This window comes from Echeneis naucrates, chromosome 15 (assembly GCF_900963305.1).
Source record: "Echeneis naucrates chromosome 15, fEcheNa1.1, whole genome shotgun sequence".
NCBI lineage: Eukaryota > Metazoa > Chordata > Actinopteri > Carangiformes > Echeneidae > Echeneis > Echeneis naucrates.
The window spans coordinates 13,593,449-13,606,127 of NC_042525.1; the positions used below are offsets into that span (position 1 = coordinate 13,593,449).

At 42.8% G+C, this 12,679-nt stretch overlaps 1 protein-coding gene across 2 annotated transcripts in view; it reads right to left on the minus strand.

The window, feature by feature from the left end:
• sdccag8 (SHH signaling and ciliogenesis regulator sdccag8) overlaps positions 1-12,411 on the minus strand; it is a 41,489-nt gene extending 29,078 nt beyond the window's left edge. For both annotated transcript variants that reach the window (XM_029520652.1, XM_029520651.1), the window contains exons 1-13: positions 12,156-12,411; positions 11,398-11,538; positions 11,194-11,279; positions 10,921-11,037; positions 10,688-10,813; positions 10,440-10,535; positions 10,020-10,084; positions 9,710-9,910; positions 9,285-9,423; positions 8,993-9,145; positions 8,693-8,827; positions 7,811-7,927; positions 7,238-7,380 (exon numbers count right to left, since the gene is read on the minus strand). In XM_029520652.1, the coding sequence (XP_029376512.1) occupies positions 7,238-7,380; positions 7,811-7,927; positions 8,693-8,827; positions 8,993-9,145; positions 9,285-9,423; positions 9,710-9,910; positions 10,020-10,084; positions 10,440-10,535; positions 10,688-10,813; positions 10,921-11,037; positions 11,194-11,279; positions 11,398-11,538; positions 12,156-12,222 (1,586 nt within the window). In that variant the 5' untranslated portion in view covers positions 12,223-12,411. The remainder of the gene's footprint in view (positions 1-7,237; positions 7,381-7,810; positions 7,928-8,692; positions 8,828-8,992; positions 9,146-9,284; positions 9,424-9,709; positions 9,911-10,019; positions 10,085-10,439; positions 10,536-10,687; positions 10,814-10,920; positions 11,038-11,193; positions 11,280-11,397; positions 11,539-12,155) is intronic.
• Between the last annotated feature and the right edge of the window lie 268 nt (positions 12,412-12,679).

Consider the following 12,679-nt stretch of genomic DNA (forward strand, 5'->3'; position numbering starts at 1 on the left):
GGCTGGTCTGTTACCTGAAAAAGCAAACCTGTGTTTTTCTTTGTTGTTTTAAGATCTGCTCAGTGATGTAAAGGTTTTATATAGGCGGCAGTGATCCTTATATACTGACTTGCATGTGGTCATTTTGCAGTGAAAACTATTTGCACAAACTTATTGTATTGTTTGCATTTTTTCCCTTATGCTCCTATGTTTTGGTGGAGCTGCAGTGGCTTAGGAGGTAATGTGAAGGGAGCCAGTTTTATATATTGATGTGAAAATGTTAAGGTGGCGAAAATTAAAACTTATGTTTTAGTTGTTGTTGGTTTTTTTTTTAAACCATAATGTGTAATATCATTTAAACCAAATGTCATAAAATTGGTATCTAAAAAAGTATCTTTCCGGAACCCGTATTGAACACAATGGTATCTAAAATTTTTTAACCATCCCCAGCCCTGATCCTCACATACATCTTGAAATGGATTCAAACCTTTATCAAATCACTGCCTGAATAAGAGTCAGTGACACCTCCAGGTCCCGTAATACTTTGAGATATCTCTAACCGTGTTGTTAGTTGGCTACTGTGAACAAAGGAGACATTTGACACTTGTCTTGGCATTGATTTCAACATTTGATCTTCGAGGCTCTCACTTTCTGCCTATAGATATCTATATGAAATGAAATTTTACCTAAATTAACTGAACATTTAAAATATATTTAAAACTTGGTCTTTTTTCAGATTATGGGCTACTTGATAAAATACAGTGATGTTGATTCAACAACATCTTTCACCACCTGGCTTCTCCATCTGACCCTCGACATCAAATGACCGTGGAAGACCAGAATTATAAGCAGGGGAACGGAAACAACACAACACAATGAGGAAGTTTGATTAGATCATGGTCTGCAGCACACAAAATCTGAGCCTTTTTGTTGTCCTCTTTGCCCTCTAAATTAACACAACTATACTTCCAACTAAAGACCAGAGTAAGAAAGATGTGGTTCTGTGTGACAGAAAGACAAAAGGGTAAAATACAGGGTAAAAAGAAACTGAAAGAAAGATAAAAGACCAAGCAGGTCTCAACAGACTGAGCGAGAGAGACAGCAAGAGTGCGAAAGGGAGAGGTGAGAAGGCAGGATGGCAGAGAGGGCACTCCGACAGTGAGGAGAGAAGAACGCAGCAAGGTCTCGTCACCAGGCCAACGGGCCCACCACTGTCAACATCATGGCACTCTGTGGTACACACACACACAAATACACACATGGCTGGCCGGCGGCCCTCCCAGCTGCCCTATCCGTAACTGTCTGATTAGTTGTGCTAAGCAGCCCCTCCCCTGCCAACCATGGTGCCATCTGCTACCCAACAACATGGCTGCCGACCAGACAAGCACATGCACACACAAACACACATGCAATCACACAAAAACACACAGCAAGCCTCATACCTGGCACTGCCCTGCTGCTGTCACACAGACACACACATCAAACTTAACAGACACAGGTGTAGCCCAAAGGTATCAACACTTAACAGTTGCACAAAGGTGTGCACACAAATTCATCAAACTGCTTTCTCACAAGTGAGTTGTAACAAATCACAAAACAAGAACACTTAAAGCATGTGCATGCAGAAAGTCACACAGTTGTTGGAGAGGTTGTGTGCATGCATGTGTTTGTTGACAGTGGTTAGGCGGTGTTAATGCCAGGTAGAAAGAAAGATGCTGTGCTCAAGTGTGTGTACACTCGCTGGCAGCACTTGAAGGTTCATTATGGCCCCCACCTCTCCTGAGCGACTGCAGCCCGCATGGCGCCCCGGCCCTTTTATTCCGGGCCGTGATTGGACAAGGGCCTCCCACCGAGTTGGTTTGCAGCAGTTTTGTCGCGCCCAGATTTCACTTGCTGCTCAAAGCGAGCCTCTGGCGGGACGTGGCATCTGCTGCCTCACCTTCCTCATTTACACTTCTCCGCCCTCACACACATACACACAGTTCTGTTCACCGCCTTTCCAGACCTTGCTATCATGATGTACAACTGAGGGAAGAAAAAGAGAGAGCGAGAGAGAACTAGGTGGAGGTAAAGCGAGAGAGCAGCAGCGTGACATGTTTAATAGAGTTTGGGGAACTTTGTGAACTGGAGTCTCAGCAGTTGGTCTTGCGCTTTGTCTGATTCTCCCCCTCCTCCTCCTCCTCCTCCTCCTCCTCTCTCCCGCGCTCCCCGCTCCCCGCTCCTTATCATCCATCTTCTAGTTTTAGGGTCACAGAAAGAACTGTGGTCCTAAAATTCAAGAACTCTATTCATCATTCATCATCCCCATTTCAACCATCAATTGAGCTCAGTTCATTCTACACACACTGCACTACACATACTGTAGTGCAGCGAGAGCTTGATAATCCCCCGTTTCCTCTGTATGGACATACACTGCATACCATCCAGGAGGCCATCCTGATTACATGCATATGGCACTTCAACTGGTTTTGTTGATGTTAAAGGAGCAGTGCTGTCAAACTTGTATTTTGTCCTTTCCAATAAGAGCTCCTCCACCTTACCACAGTGATCTCAGTTGAAGAGGTAGGCAATGTTGTCCCTGCATGTCCAAAGTCATCTATCCTGTGTAGGTTCAGGAGATCCTTAATGTGTTACACTGCCTAATGATAGTCAAGGTCATCTGGAAGTGTTTCCCCTTGGCCTCCCCACAATCCCACCACACCAGAGGTTTTGCTTCAAAGGCCACAGAAGCTTCAGTCATCTGGTCTATCCAAGCCCATAAAGATTCCCTCAGTGCACAGCTTTCTTGGGTTACTGCCACTGCAAGCATCCAGGCAAGTTTCATTGCATCAAATCTGTCTGCCAGCCTCCACACCTCCAGATCAAATTAACTACCAAGAACATTTTAGCTGAAAACTCTACTGTTTATAACAAACAGACATAGATCAAATTACATTCGGCCATTTCTTGGCCCAAGACTGTACAGTCAGAAGTACTCAGTGAGAAAGTGAAAGTAAGTAAACTTATTCAGTTAAGTATTTCAGCTTCATGTCCGCCTACAGCTCCAAGCAAATGTCCTCATGAACATGGATGCTTGATTTCATGGGGATAACAGAACTGGTGGATGATTTGGGGCCTTGCAGACATTTGATTTATCATAGACACAAAGCAGGCACACGGGTCTCAGCTAAAAACGGATACACAAGCACTTGCAAACATACACATTTATCCATTCATATCTATGTTGCATGTGTAGGAGCACACGTGATGCTGGGCAGTTTTCACGCTGGCCTTTGGGATCTCTGATCACAACTTTGGGGAGAGAGAAGGCCAGATAGAGAGAAGGAAAAAAGAAAAGTAAAAGTGAAAAAGACAGGAGCAAACAAACAAAACAAACTTCGTAAAGCCCTCTGCTGGGCTGGGGCTGGGGCTGGGACTGTAGTGTGTGTGTGTGTGTGTGTGAGGCGATGTGAACAGAGTGGCAGGGATTAGGACAGATCCTGGGCTGTCCAAATCACAGCTGGCTGATGATCCAATCCTGGAGCGCAGCACATCGCACCAGCCGCCATGGGACCCACGGGTGCGTGCATGCATCTGTGTGTGTGTATGTATACAGACATGTGGATTGGACTGATGTGCATTTCAGTGTGCACATTTGTATGCAGTTGTACAAACAAATATATATGTGCACATAAGTATGTGTTTATTAGAAAGGAAGGAAGGGCTATCAGAAATCAAACAGAGGCTGGCTGTGCTTAATGTCCCTCGTTTGAAGACAGGCTGTGATCATTTGGGCCACGAGGGGAGGACAGAATGAAAGAGGGGAGCAAGCAAGTTGCAAAGAGTGAATCAAAAAGCTGCCTTCGAAGGCTGGTCATACAAATGCCTTCCAGCCTTGCAACTGCCTCTTTAACATCGCACACGCAAACAGTTACACACACCATCCCACTACAGATACAAAAACTCAGGCATGACTCTGTAGCGCATAACAAGAGAGGGTAAACAAAGCCATGACTACGGATAAACTACATATAGTTCTGCATAACCCCTGAAGGTCCACAGATGGACCGAAAGAGGCAGAGGCAGGGAGAGGAATGAAAAGGGACAATCGCTTGAGGTTTATTTGTATAGTTTGGAGCAGCATGACGGGAGAGCAACAGAGATCGCGACAAGTGAGAAAAAAGTGGCAAAACCAAAAAGGATGAAAAAACCCAATGCTTGCCTGGAGAGGGACGAAGGCTGTGACAAAATGTCAGCAAGTGTATATGTGACAAGTGGATGCGTATGTGCATCTTTGTTTGATTCTTGATTTCCATGCTGGACCAAAAATATCAAGGTGCCCTCTCTTAGGGGTGTCTCAAAAAAAATGTTGTAATATAGCTTCATTTTATTTTATATCAATGACATTTTATCAACAGACAATGGTCGGATCAGTGACAAGATGAAAAGCACTCACAAGCTTCAAAGAAAACAACAGGTTTAGGGAATGTGTGATGAGAAGCTTTTGCTTTAGATTTCCGTTCAGTACTCACAAGGCTTTAGAATTAATGTAAAAGCATAAGATCAAAAAAGTAACCTAATAATGACCTGCAGCTTTTCTAAAGTTAAAGAAAAAAAAAGCATATTGCATATATTTTATCAGAAGGCATTAGTATGCTTCAACCGAAAAGCTTGTCAGATGATGAAACATTTCTATTCACACAGCATTTGGCCAGGTGCGCAGGTATGAGAAGTGTAGTTTGAAACTCTCTCAAGCTTCTGTTTGTCACTAATACACAATTGTGAATTCCTTTATTGTAAGAAAGACTGTTAGTAAGTGTTATCTCCATACATGAACAATTATCGCCTCTCTGTGTGACAGCAGGCCTTCAAGTCTGGCTATTCGGAAATGATATAAACCATTTTGTCTTCAAAAGCGGTAATACAGTTCAACATAGGAACAAATTCCTTTTATCCACACCCCAGCTCTCTAGATGCACCTAGACCATTCATCCTTTTTATGAAACTAAAAGTACAAGTGCAAAGATGCAGAATTATTCTGTGAGATTTTTTGTGGTTTAAGTCATGAAGGAACATGGTATACACGCAATGTCACGACTAAGGCTGCAGCTATCGATTATTTGAGTAATTTGTGGATTCTATCAATTGATTGTTTAATCAAATTAGTTATTTTCCCTTATTTAATAGTAATGGTTATACTATGTAACATTACATTGTGTCAGCTCAGCTCTGTGCTCTTGAGCGCTTTCAGTTTAGGTCCTGCCTCATTGAAGATGTACTGTTAACTGTTTGCAACTTCCATTTTACAGTGGATGCAATGCACAGTGTTTTTGTTTTTTTTTTTACTCCAGAAATAATTTCTACCCTAGTTAGAACTGACCAACATCATTTCAGTAAAAATATTCTAACAAATTAAAGATAAGTCTCATGGGTTTGTACATTATAGCTGAGATTTCCACTGATAACATTCTCTCTATATGACAATCCCAGACTTGAATATTACCAACATAGGAATGTAATAAATTCAACCTAAATCTTAAAATGGAGAAAATGGAGTTCTCTCACACATATAGACATTTGAGTCTTTACAAGCTTTACAAACCATGTCTGCATTTCTTTCACATTTACAGGGATTTGTGGTTTTTATAACTATTCCTGTGACTTGCATTTCTGCGAATCACATCTTGAAGTTCTACCACTATGACACTTCAGGTGAACTTTTCATGTTGTACTGTGGTGAAAGAAAATACATATTAAATCAGTATCAGAAGTGGCTTTAACTGCTAATGGCCAAAATTGAATTTGAATGGCTACATGCTCAGCCAAGTCAACAGCTGTCAAACATCTAGTATGCATCTGTGGACAGATAAAACTATAAACTCTCTCATGCACATACACTCGCACACATGGCAGTAAAATGGTTTGGTCCAGCAGCTCCTCTAGCACAGGTCAAAGTCATCATGTTGCCACATTAATATGCATGTCATTCTCCACAGCTGGCCGCAACACACACACACACACACACACACACACACACACACACACACACACACACACACACACACACACACACACACACACACACACACACACACACACACACACACACACACACACACACAGCTTCATCCCTTAAAACACATCACAGCCCGCCATGTAGCCAGTATGTTAGCGCTGGCCAGCTGACAGAAAAACACACTTAAACACAGATCAGAGCCAGGACCAGCAGTGGACACAAACACATGCACCACCAGGCTGATAGACACAGAAATACAAATATACACTTATGCACACACACAAATACATAGACTGAACAAACTCTCCCGCAGCCTTCTGCACCACAGGGCACCACCGCCACATCTGTGCCCATCTCAGACACCTCGGCTGTGGGCAGCAGGGGTGAGAGAGTGCCCTGGGCGGCTGGCATGGGCTGGCATGGCCCTGGCAGTGAATGGTCTGGAAGGGAACGGCAGCCAGAGAATGACAAGGGACATCGAGGGAAGGAGAGGAGAAGGAATGCATACTGACAAAGGAAAAGTTAATATTTAATTAAACAAAATGATACGAAAAGGCAGCTGAAGACATGAACACAAACAAGCCCTCAGTAGAAAAGATAAATGCATGTGTGAAAGGTAAGGGTGAAAAGATGAAAGAGGAACTGAGGACATGATACAGGGACACATGAAAAAATGGAATAGAAATATTCAGCAATAAAAAGAAAGAGGGAAGATGGAGATAACAGGGGAGAGCCGGTAGTACCCGTTGTGAGAACGGGTGCAGGGCACTGGCAGGTGGCACGGAGGCCAGGCTGTCCAGTGACTATCAGCCACACTTTTCTGTGCATGTGTGTGTGTGTGACAGGGACAGAAGAAAGGCTCAAGCTCCATTTTGGCTCTGCTGGAGCTGTTGCTGGGCTGGGCACTGGCCTGGTGGCACAGAGTGGGCAGTGTGTTTGTGTGTGTGTAAATATATGTGTGTGAGTGTCTGTGTGTGCGTATTGCATTATGTTGTGGCATGCTTAACAGGATTAGAGGTGACCTGGTGAGGTCCAGTTGGTACCAGGACCATGGCACAGCGGCGCGCATGTGTGTTTATGTGTGTGTGGTTTGTATAATAGGATTAGCTGTTACCTGGTGCGGTACAGTTGGTGTGCTGGTCTGAACTGGACTGGACTGGGCTGAGCTGGGCAGGAGCTGGGCAGGAGCTGGGCAGAGGGGAGTGCTATGTGTATATGTGTGTGCGTGAGTGTGGTGGCATGTATAATAGGATTAGGTACTACCTGGTGAGGTGCAGTTGGCGCTGGGCATTTGCCAGCTGTTCTGCTAGGCTCAGGGCTTCGGCCTGCCATTGGCTCCCATCCTTTTGGACCGCCTCCAGATGCTGCCGACAGCCAACCAGCTCTGAGCTCAGCCTTTCCACTTCCTGTCCCGCAGAGATGCAAGAAGGGAGGGAAGAGGTGGTAAGGAAATCTTTCACAATAATCCACCTTATGCCCTCAAATAAACACAATGTCAGAGGCTGATTACAACCTCATGTAAAAGTTGTCAATTATAAGATATATGAAGTTTAATCATCAAAAAAATTATTTAATTGTTTGGTCCAAACCGTAAAACTGTGATTTGTAATTTGTAACTATGACATTCATTATTTCCCATGGGCAGTTTGATAACTATATGCTCAAATTATATGTGACGAATCTAAAAGCTTGAAAATAAACATTTGAGGGGTCCTTGGTTGTGCTTTTTAGAACTCACATACTAACTGACTGGTAACGTTAAAGTTTCTGATGTAATCCAAATCATCTGATAAATTTTTACTTCTTGACTTATCAGCAGATTGAATGCAGATGTACCTGTGCAGCCTTTTCCTTTTGTCTGCTGGTCTTGGTGTTGAGCTCTCTGAGCTCTCTCTCTGCCTCATCTTTCTTCAGTTGGGCCTGGCTGAGTTGATACCGCAACTCTACACACATCTAGAGATGACAGGCACTCGTAAAAAAAAGTCAGGCCGTTTAATTAAGAATATTACTTCCTGTCAATTATATTTTTTATCATATTCACCTTTTTTATCACTGTCTTTATAATCATTATCATGCTTATCTGCTTATACGTGTAATTTTTCCAAGGAAAGTCTCACTGACTCAAATACAGCATAATGTAACATTGAACAAACTAGCAGCTATTATTTTCTTATCATTACATTTAAATGACTACATTCTGTGCTTCAATTATTTTTAGCATCATCATTTATTTCTAATAATAAACAACAAAACATAATGATAAATCCTAGTAGCATTACAAAAAGTATAATGATATAAAAATATAAAAAATTGCTCAGAAGGTAAAGTTGGTATAGATTAACGAGATTTAATCTTCTGAAATGTATTCAGAGTTTTACAGTTTAAGTTAAACCTTGCAGCCTGCTGCTGCAATTTATTTAACGCTTTCCTATTAATGGCAAGCACATTTTCTATATTTCTATATTACAGCATGGACAGCCAGAAAAGAGGCATCGCAATAGACAAAGCTCTGCTACCATCCAGTGGATTCAAAGAGGCATTACGCACAAACGGCATAAAAGGAATCTTTTTCTGATCACTGCTCCCTGGTCCAAAAAACATTTAACTTGTTTTCCAAGATCACTTTGATTCAACCAGTTAAACTATGAGGCCCATAAAAGTGCCACTCATTTGAACAATATGGTAGCAAAAAAACATCTTGCACTATGCACTAAGTACCTTTGTGTTGTCTTGTTCCAGACTGGTAAATTTGCGAAGAGCTTCTTCCAGCTGATTGGTCAGTGAATTCTTATCTCTGTGAAGTCTGTCCAACTGCCCCTCCAACTCAGCAACACACTGGGAGAGGCTAGATACCTGGTTCAAACAGTTTCCATTCAAATATTATTTTTACAAAGTATTAATGGTACTGATATGGAAGCAATAAGGACTGCCAATATGGACCCCAAACAGTTAAACACAAAAAATTGCTTGGAACAGAACTCTGGTACTGAAGACAGTAGGTAAATAAATGGGATTTACCGTGTGAGCCAGCTCATCTTTTTGTTTACGGGCCTCTTCCCGGCCTTCCTCTCTGGCCTCGGCCAGTCTCTGCTGCAAGGCCTGTGCTTCTCGTTCCAGTTGTTCCCTTTGTCGAGTCAGCTCCCTGGACAACTGCTCACACTGCACTTCCACCTACACTCATCCAAATACAGTTGGTTTGCCGGAGTTAACAAACCACAATAGGAAATAATTTCCAAAGATTTTCCGATAATTTCTTTCTCTTTTTGCTTTTGCAAAAGCAGAGCTGGAAAGTTGTGTTTGTTTTACAAACCCTAGCTTTGTGCAGATTTGCTTCTTCAGCTATCTCCACAGCCTGTTTGACCTGGAGGCAGGCAGACCATTCCCTCTGCTGTGCCTCCTGCTGGCTAGCCCTCACAGAACGCAAAGCCACCAGTAACTCGTCACGCTCTCTGGAAAGTCAACAGACAGGGTAAAAAAGTATGGGGATGCATATTTTTGTACCTTACCGACTCTGTACATGGCACTGTAGCTACCCATACAGCCAAGACATCATATGACATCTACACATGAGCTATCATGAAATCATAGTTAAGACATTAACATAGTCTTCAGAGTGCAATGAGGTAATCATGCATTTAAGCCTTAAATGAAAAAACGTGAAAACTTCGTCCACTGTATATAATTTCTGAGTGATCAGCAAAATGTGTGTGTGTGTGTGTGCGTCTGATTACTAACTTTGTGAGCCTGTCAATAGTCTGGACTTGCAGATTTGTGTGAGTCCCAGCTAATACAGCTTCTTGTTGTGCACACTTTAGACACAACCCTGCCACACGGGGAGCTCCTTGAGCCCTCAGTGCATCCACAGCCTGCTTCTCCTTGTGTCTCAGACGAACCTTCACATCTTCACACTCCTTTTGACTAACTGACAGATCCTTCCTGTTTTTTGAAGAAAAAGATGAGATACAGAGAAACAGAGCTTTTAATGCTTTCTCAACAAAAAGGAAGAGGCCCCAGTTACTGGTTACACTGCCATCAGTACACTGACCTTAGCGAGATGACCTGAGCCTCTAAGCTTTGAATCTGGGCCTGGTAGATAACTTTCAACTGTTCCTGTGGAACATAACAACTTTCAGATCAGAAAATAATATATAGCTTTGGATCACAATAAAATAGGACAGATATGCTGCATGTTAACTTAGAGCTGATTTGCTGTGGTGACCCCAAATAGGGAAAAGTCTAAAGAGAGAGGAGAAAAAAAAACAAAACAACATGCACTACCTGTTAACTATTACTTAAAAAATTATTTTGAGCACATGGGCACGATAGGAATTTCCCCCACACAATGTAATGCCATGAAATCAACATAGAAACCAACAAGACTTCAACACATAGAGTTTATGACTGGCGATAAACCTGGAAGATGAGAAGTTAACAGTTCTTTGCAGCTCAGGTCCTTCGTCCCTACCAGCTCATCTTTCCATGTTGATTGATTTCCTCTCTGTGGTCCACTGTGGCCTAAAGTCGAAGTTCTGTGGCTGTTGGCTTCTACGCTTTCATTCACCTGAGAAACACATTAGGACAGTCAGCTTTACCACTTTGATCAGGTAATTAACTAACCACCATTGCACTGTGCCACCCTAAACACAAAACTGTTACACATGTTACACAAGTGTATGAAGATCACATTGAAACACACAAATATACACCCAGTACCATGGGGTTGTGGATTGTGTAATCTTTCAGAGAATCATCCACAGTTTTGGATTTGAGTTGTGACTGCAGCTTCTCATTTTCCACAACCACCACCCTAGTCCACTGTTTCATCTCCTGAAGTTGCTCCTGAGGTTACACACACAGAAAAGGATTAAAACATTTTGAAGTCAGCACACTGGTACAAAGAAAAGCTTAATATAAAGATAGAGACACGCTCATCTTTGTGGACTTACCTTGCATAGATTGACCTCAGCCTCCAGGTGCTGAATGTACTCTGATTGGTTGTGAACCATTGGGACCAAATCTTTAAAGGCAGGCAAACAGGACCTTCCCTCCTGTTCCTGTCCTTTCTAACATGGGAAAGAAGAGTGACAGTTGACTGTTAATTAAGAATGATCTGGACCATTTAACTATTGACAATCTCAGATCACAGATTGCTCTGCAATTAGCTTTTCTTAGAGCTATTGCAGTAAATAGTTTTGCCATGTGAAAGTTAAATTTTCTACCTTGGATGAACATTGGTTCTTTGGAGGAGAGAGAGGAGGAGGAATGTCCCTGCACTGCTTCAGTAGAAGGCTCTTTAGTTGATTGACTTCAATGCCGAAAGAAACAAAGCAAACAAGCATACACCAAGCTTTGTTACTTGCAAAAGACAAATCATCCACTGTCAGACCACAATTTGACCGCCAAGAACAGAATCCCTGAGTCACCTGCATCACTCTGTGTCTTATGGCTCCATGCAGCCTTTTCCTCTTTTCCCATTTTGGAGGAGAGACTTCCATCACTGCCACTGGCCACCTCCACCTCTTCTCCATCAGGGTGTGGGTGCTGGATACTTTGGCTGGCACGCTCTGAAGTCAACATGTGTACACAGACATTTTTTATAGACAGACATCTCATAACCATCACCTCGGGTTTCTCCTTCCTGACATCTAAAAAGAGAGAGCCTGATCAGATAATAGTAATAATAATAATAATAATAATAATAATAATAATAATCCAAGAACTACATCATTGGACAATGGTAATAATGATTAGTTGCACTTCCATTTCACGAGAGCAAGTCCTCTGACGTTTATACACACATAACCTTCCTGAAACGTCAACGCAACCTTTAGGGAATGTAGTGAGACGTTTGGTGAACGCTCGGTCTTCAGGTTTCTGATGGGTCAGTAGTTTGGCTGCTGGTAGGTTTTGATCTGATCCTCTGAGATGAATTTAAACCGGAGCAGGTTAGGCGTTCAGCATCAGTTACCATAGCTATCGTAAGAGTTAAGCCAGAAGTTGCCCAGCTGATGATGCAGTACAGGTCTCAGGATGCTTGATTCCTCATTAGACTGCGTACAGGCAACAGGTGGCAGTGACACCACTTAACCCCCCCATGGCACAGCTGAACAACTCTATTTTACCGTTTAGCTGTGGAGTAGCTTAAGTTAGCATGTTTAGCACGCTGTAAAAGTCAACTTACGCCTCAGTTCCTGTAAGTAAGCAGACAGCTGCTCGGATTCCTCCTCATCTGAGTCCAACGGTTTCATTGATGGGGAGCTGGCTCTCTCTCTCACACACACCGTATTGTTAACGATACGTCCTGCTCTGCTAACTCGACCGTACCGGCGTTTGTGTGGCGTCTGAACGGTCACAGTCTGTTCGTTTCATGTCACCTGTGTGCCCCGGAGGAGAGGTGCCCGCGCGTTCTAAACTCTAATCTATGTGGCCGCCCGGCGCCGAAGCTCGGTCTGTGTACACGGAGTACAAAACGAGGAACAACCATCTGTTGAACTATTCCCACTTCCGAGTTCAGAGAGGCTGGGAGTTGTAGTCATTCTTAGTAGTTTCATGCTGCGGCCCTGTGACGAATAGGGTGTATTGCAACTTAACGTATTAAAACTTGATTTCAAAGTCATAAGCAACTATGGGATCTAGTTGTGGAAGTTCACTTTGTTTTTGTTGTTTGTGGTTTTTAAACGTGTATATTATGGCTTTATTGTTTAT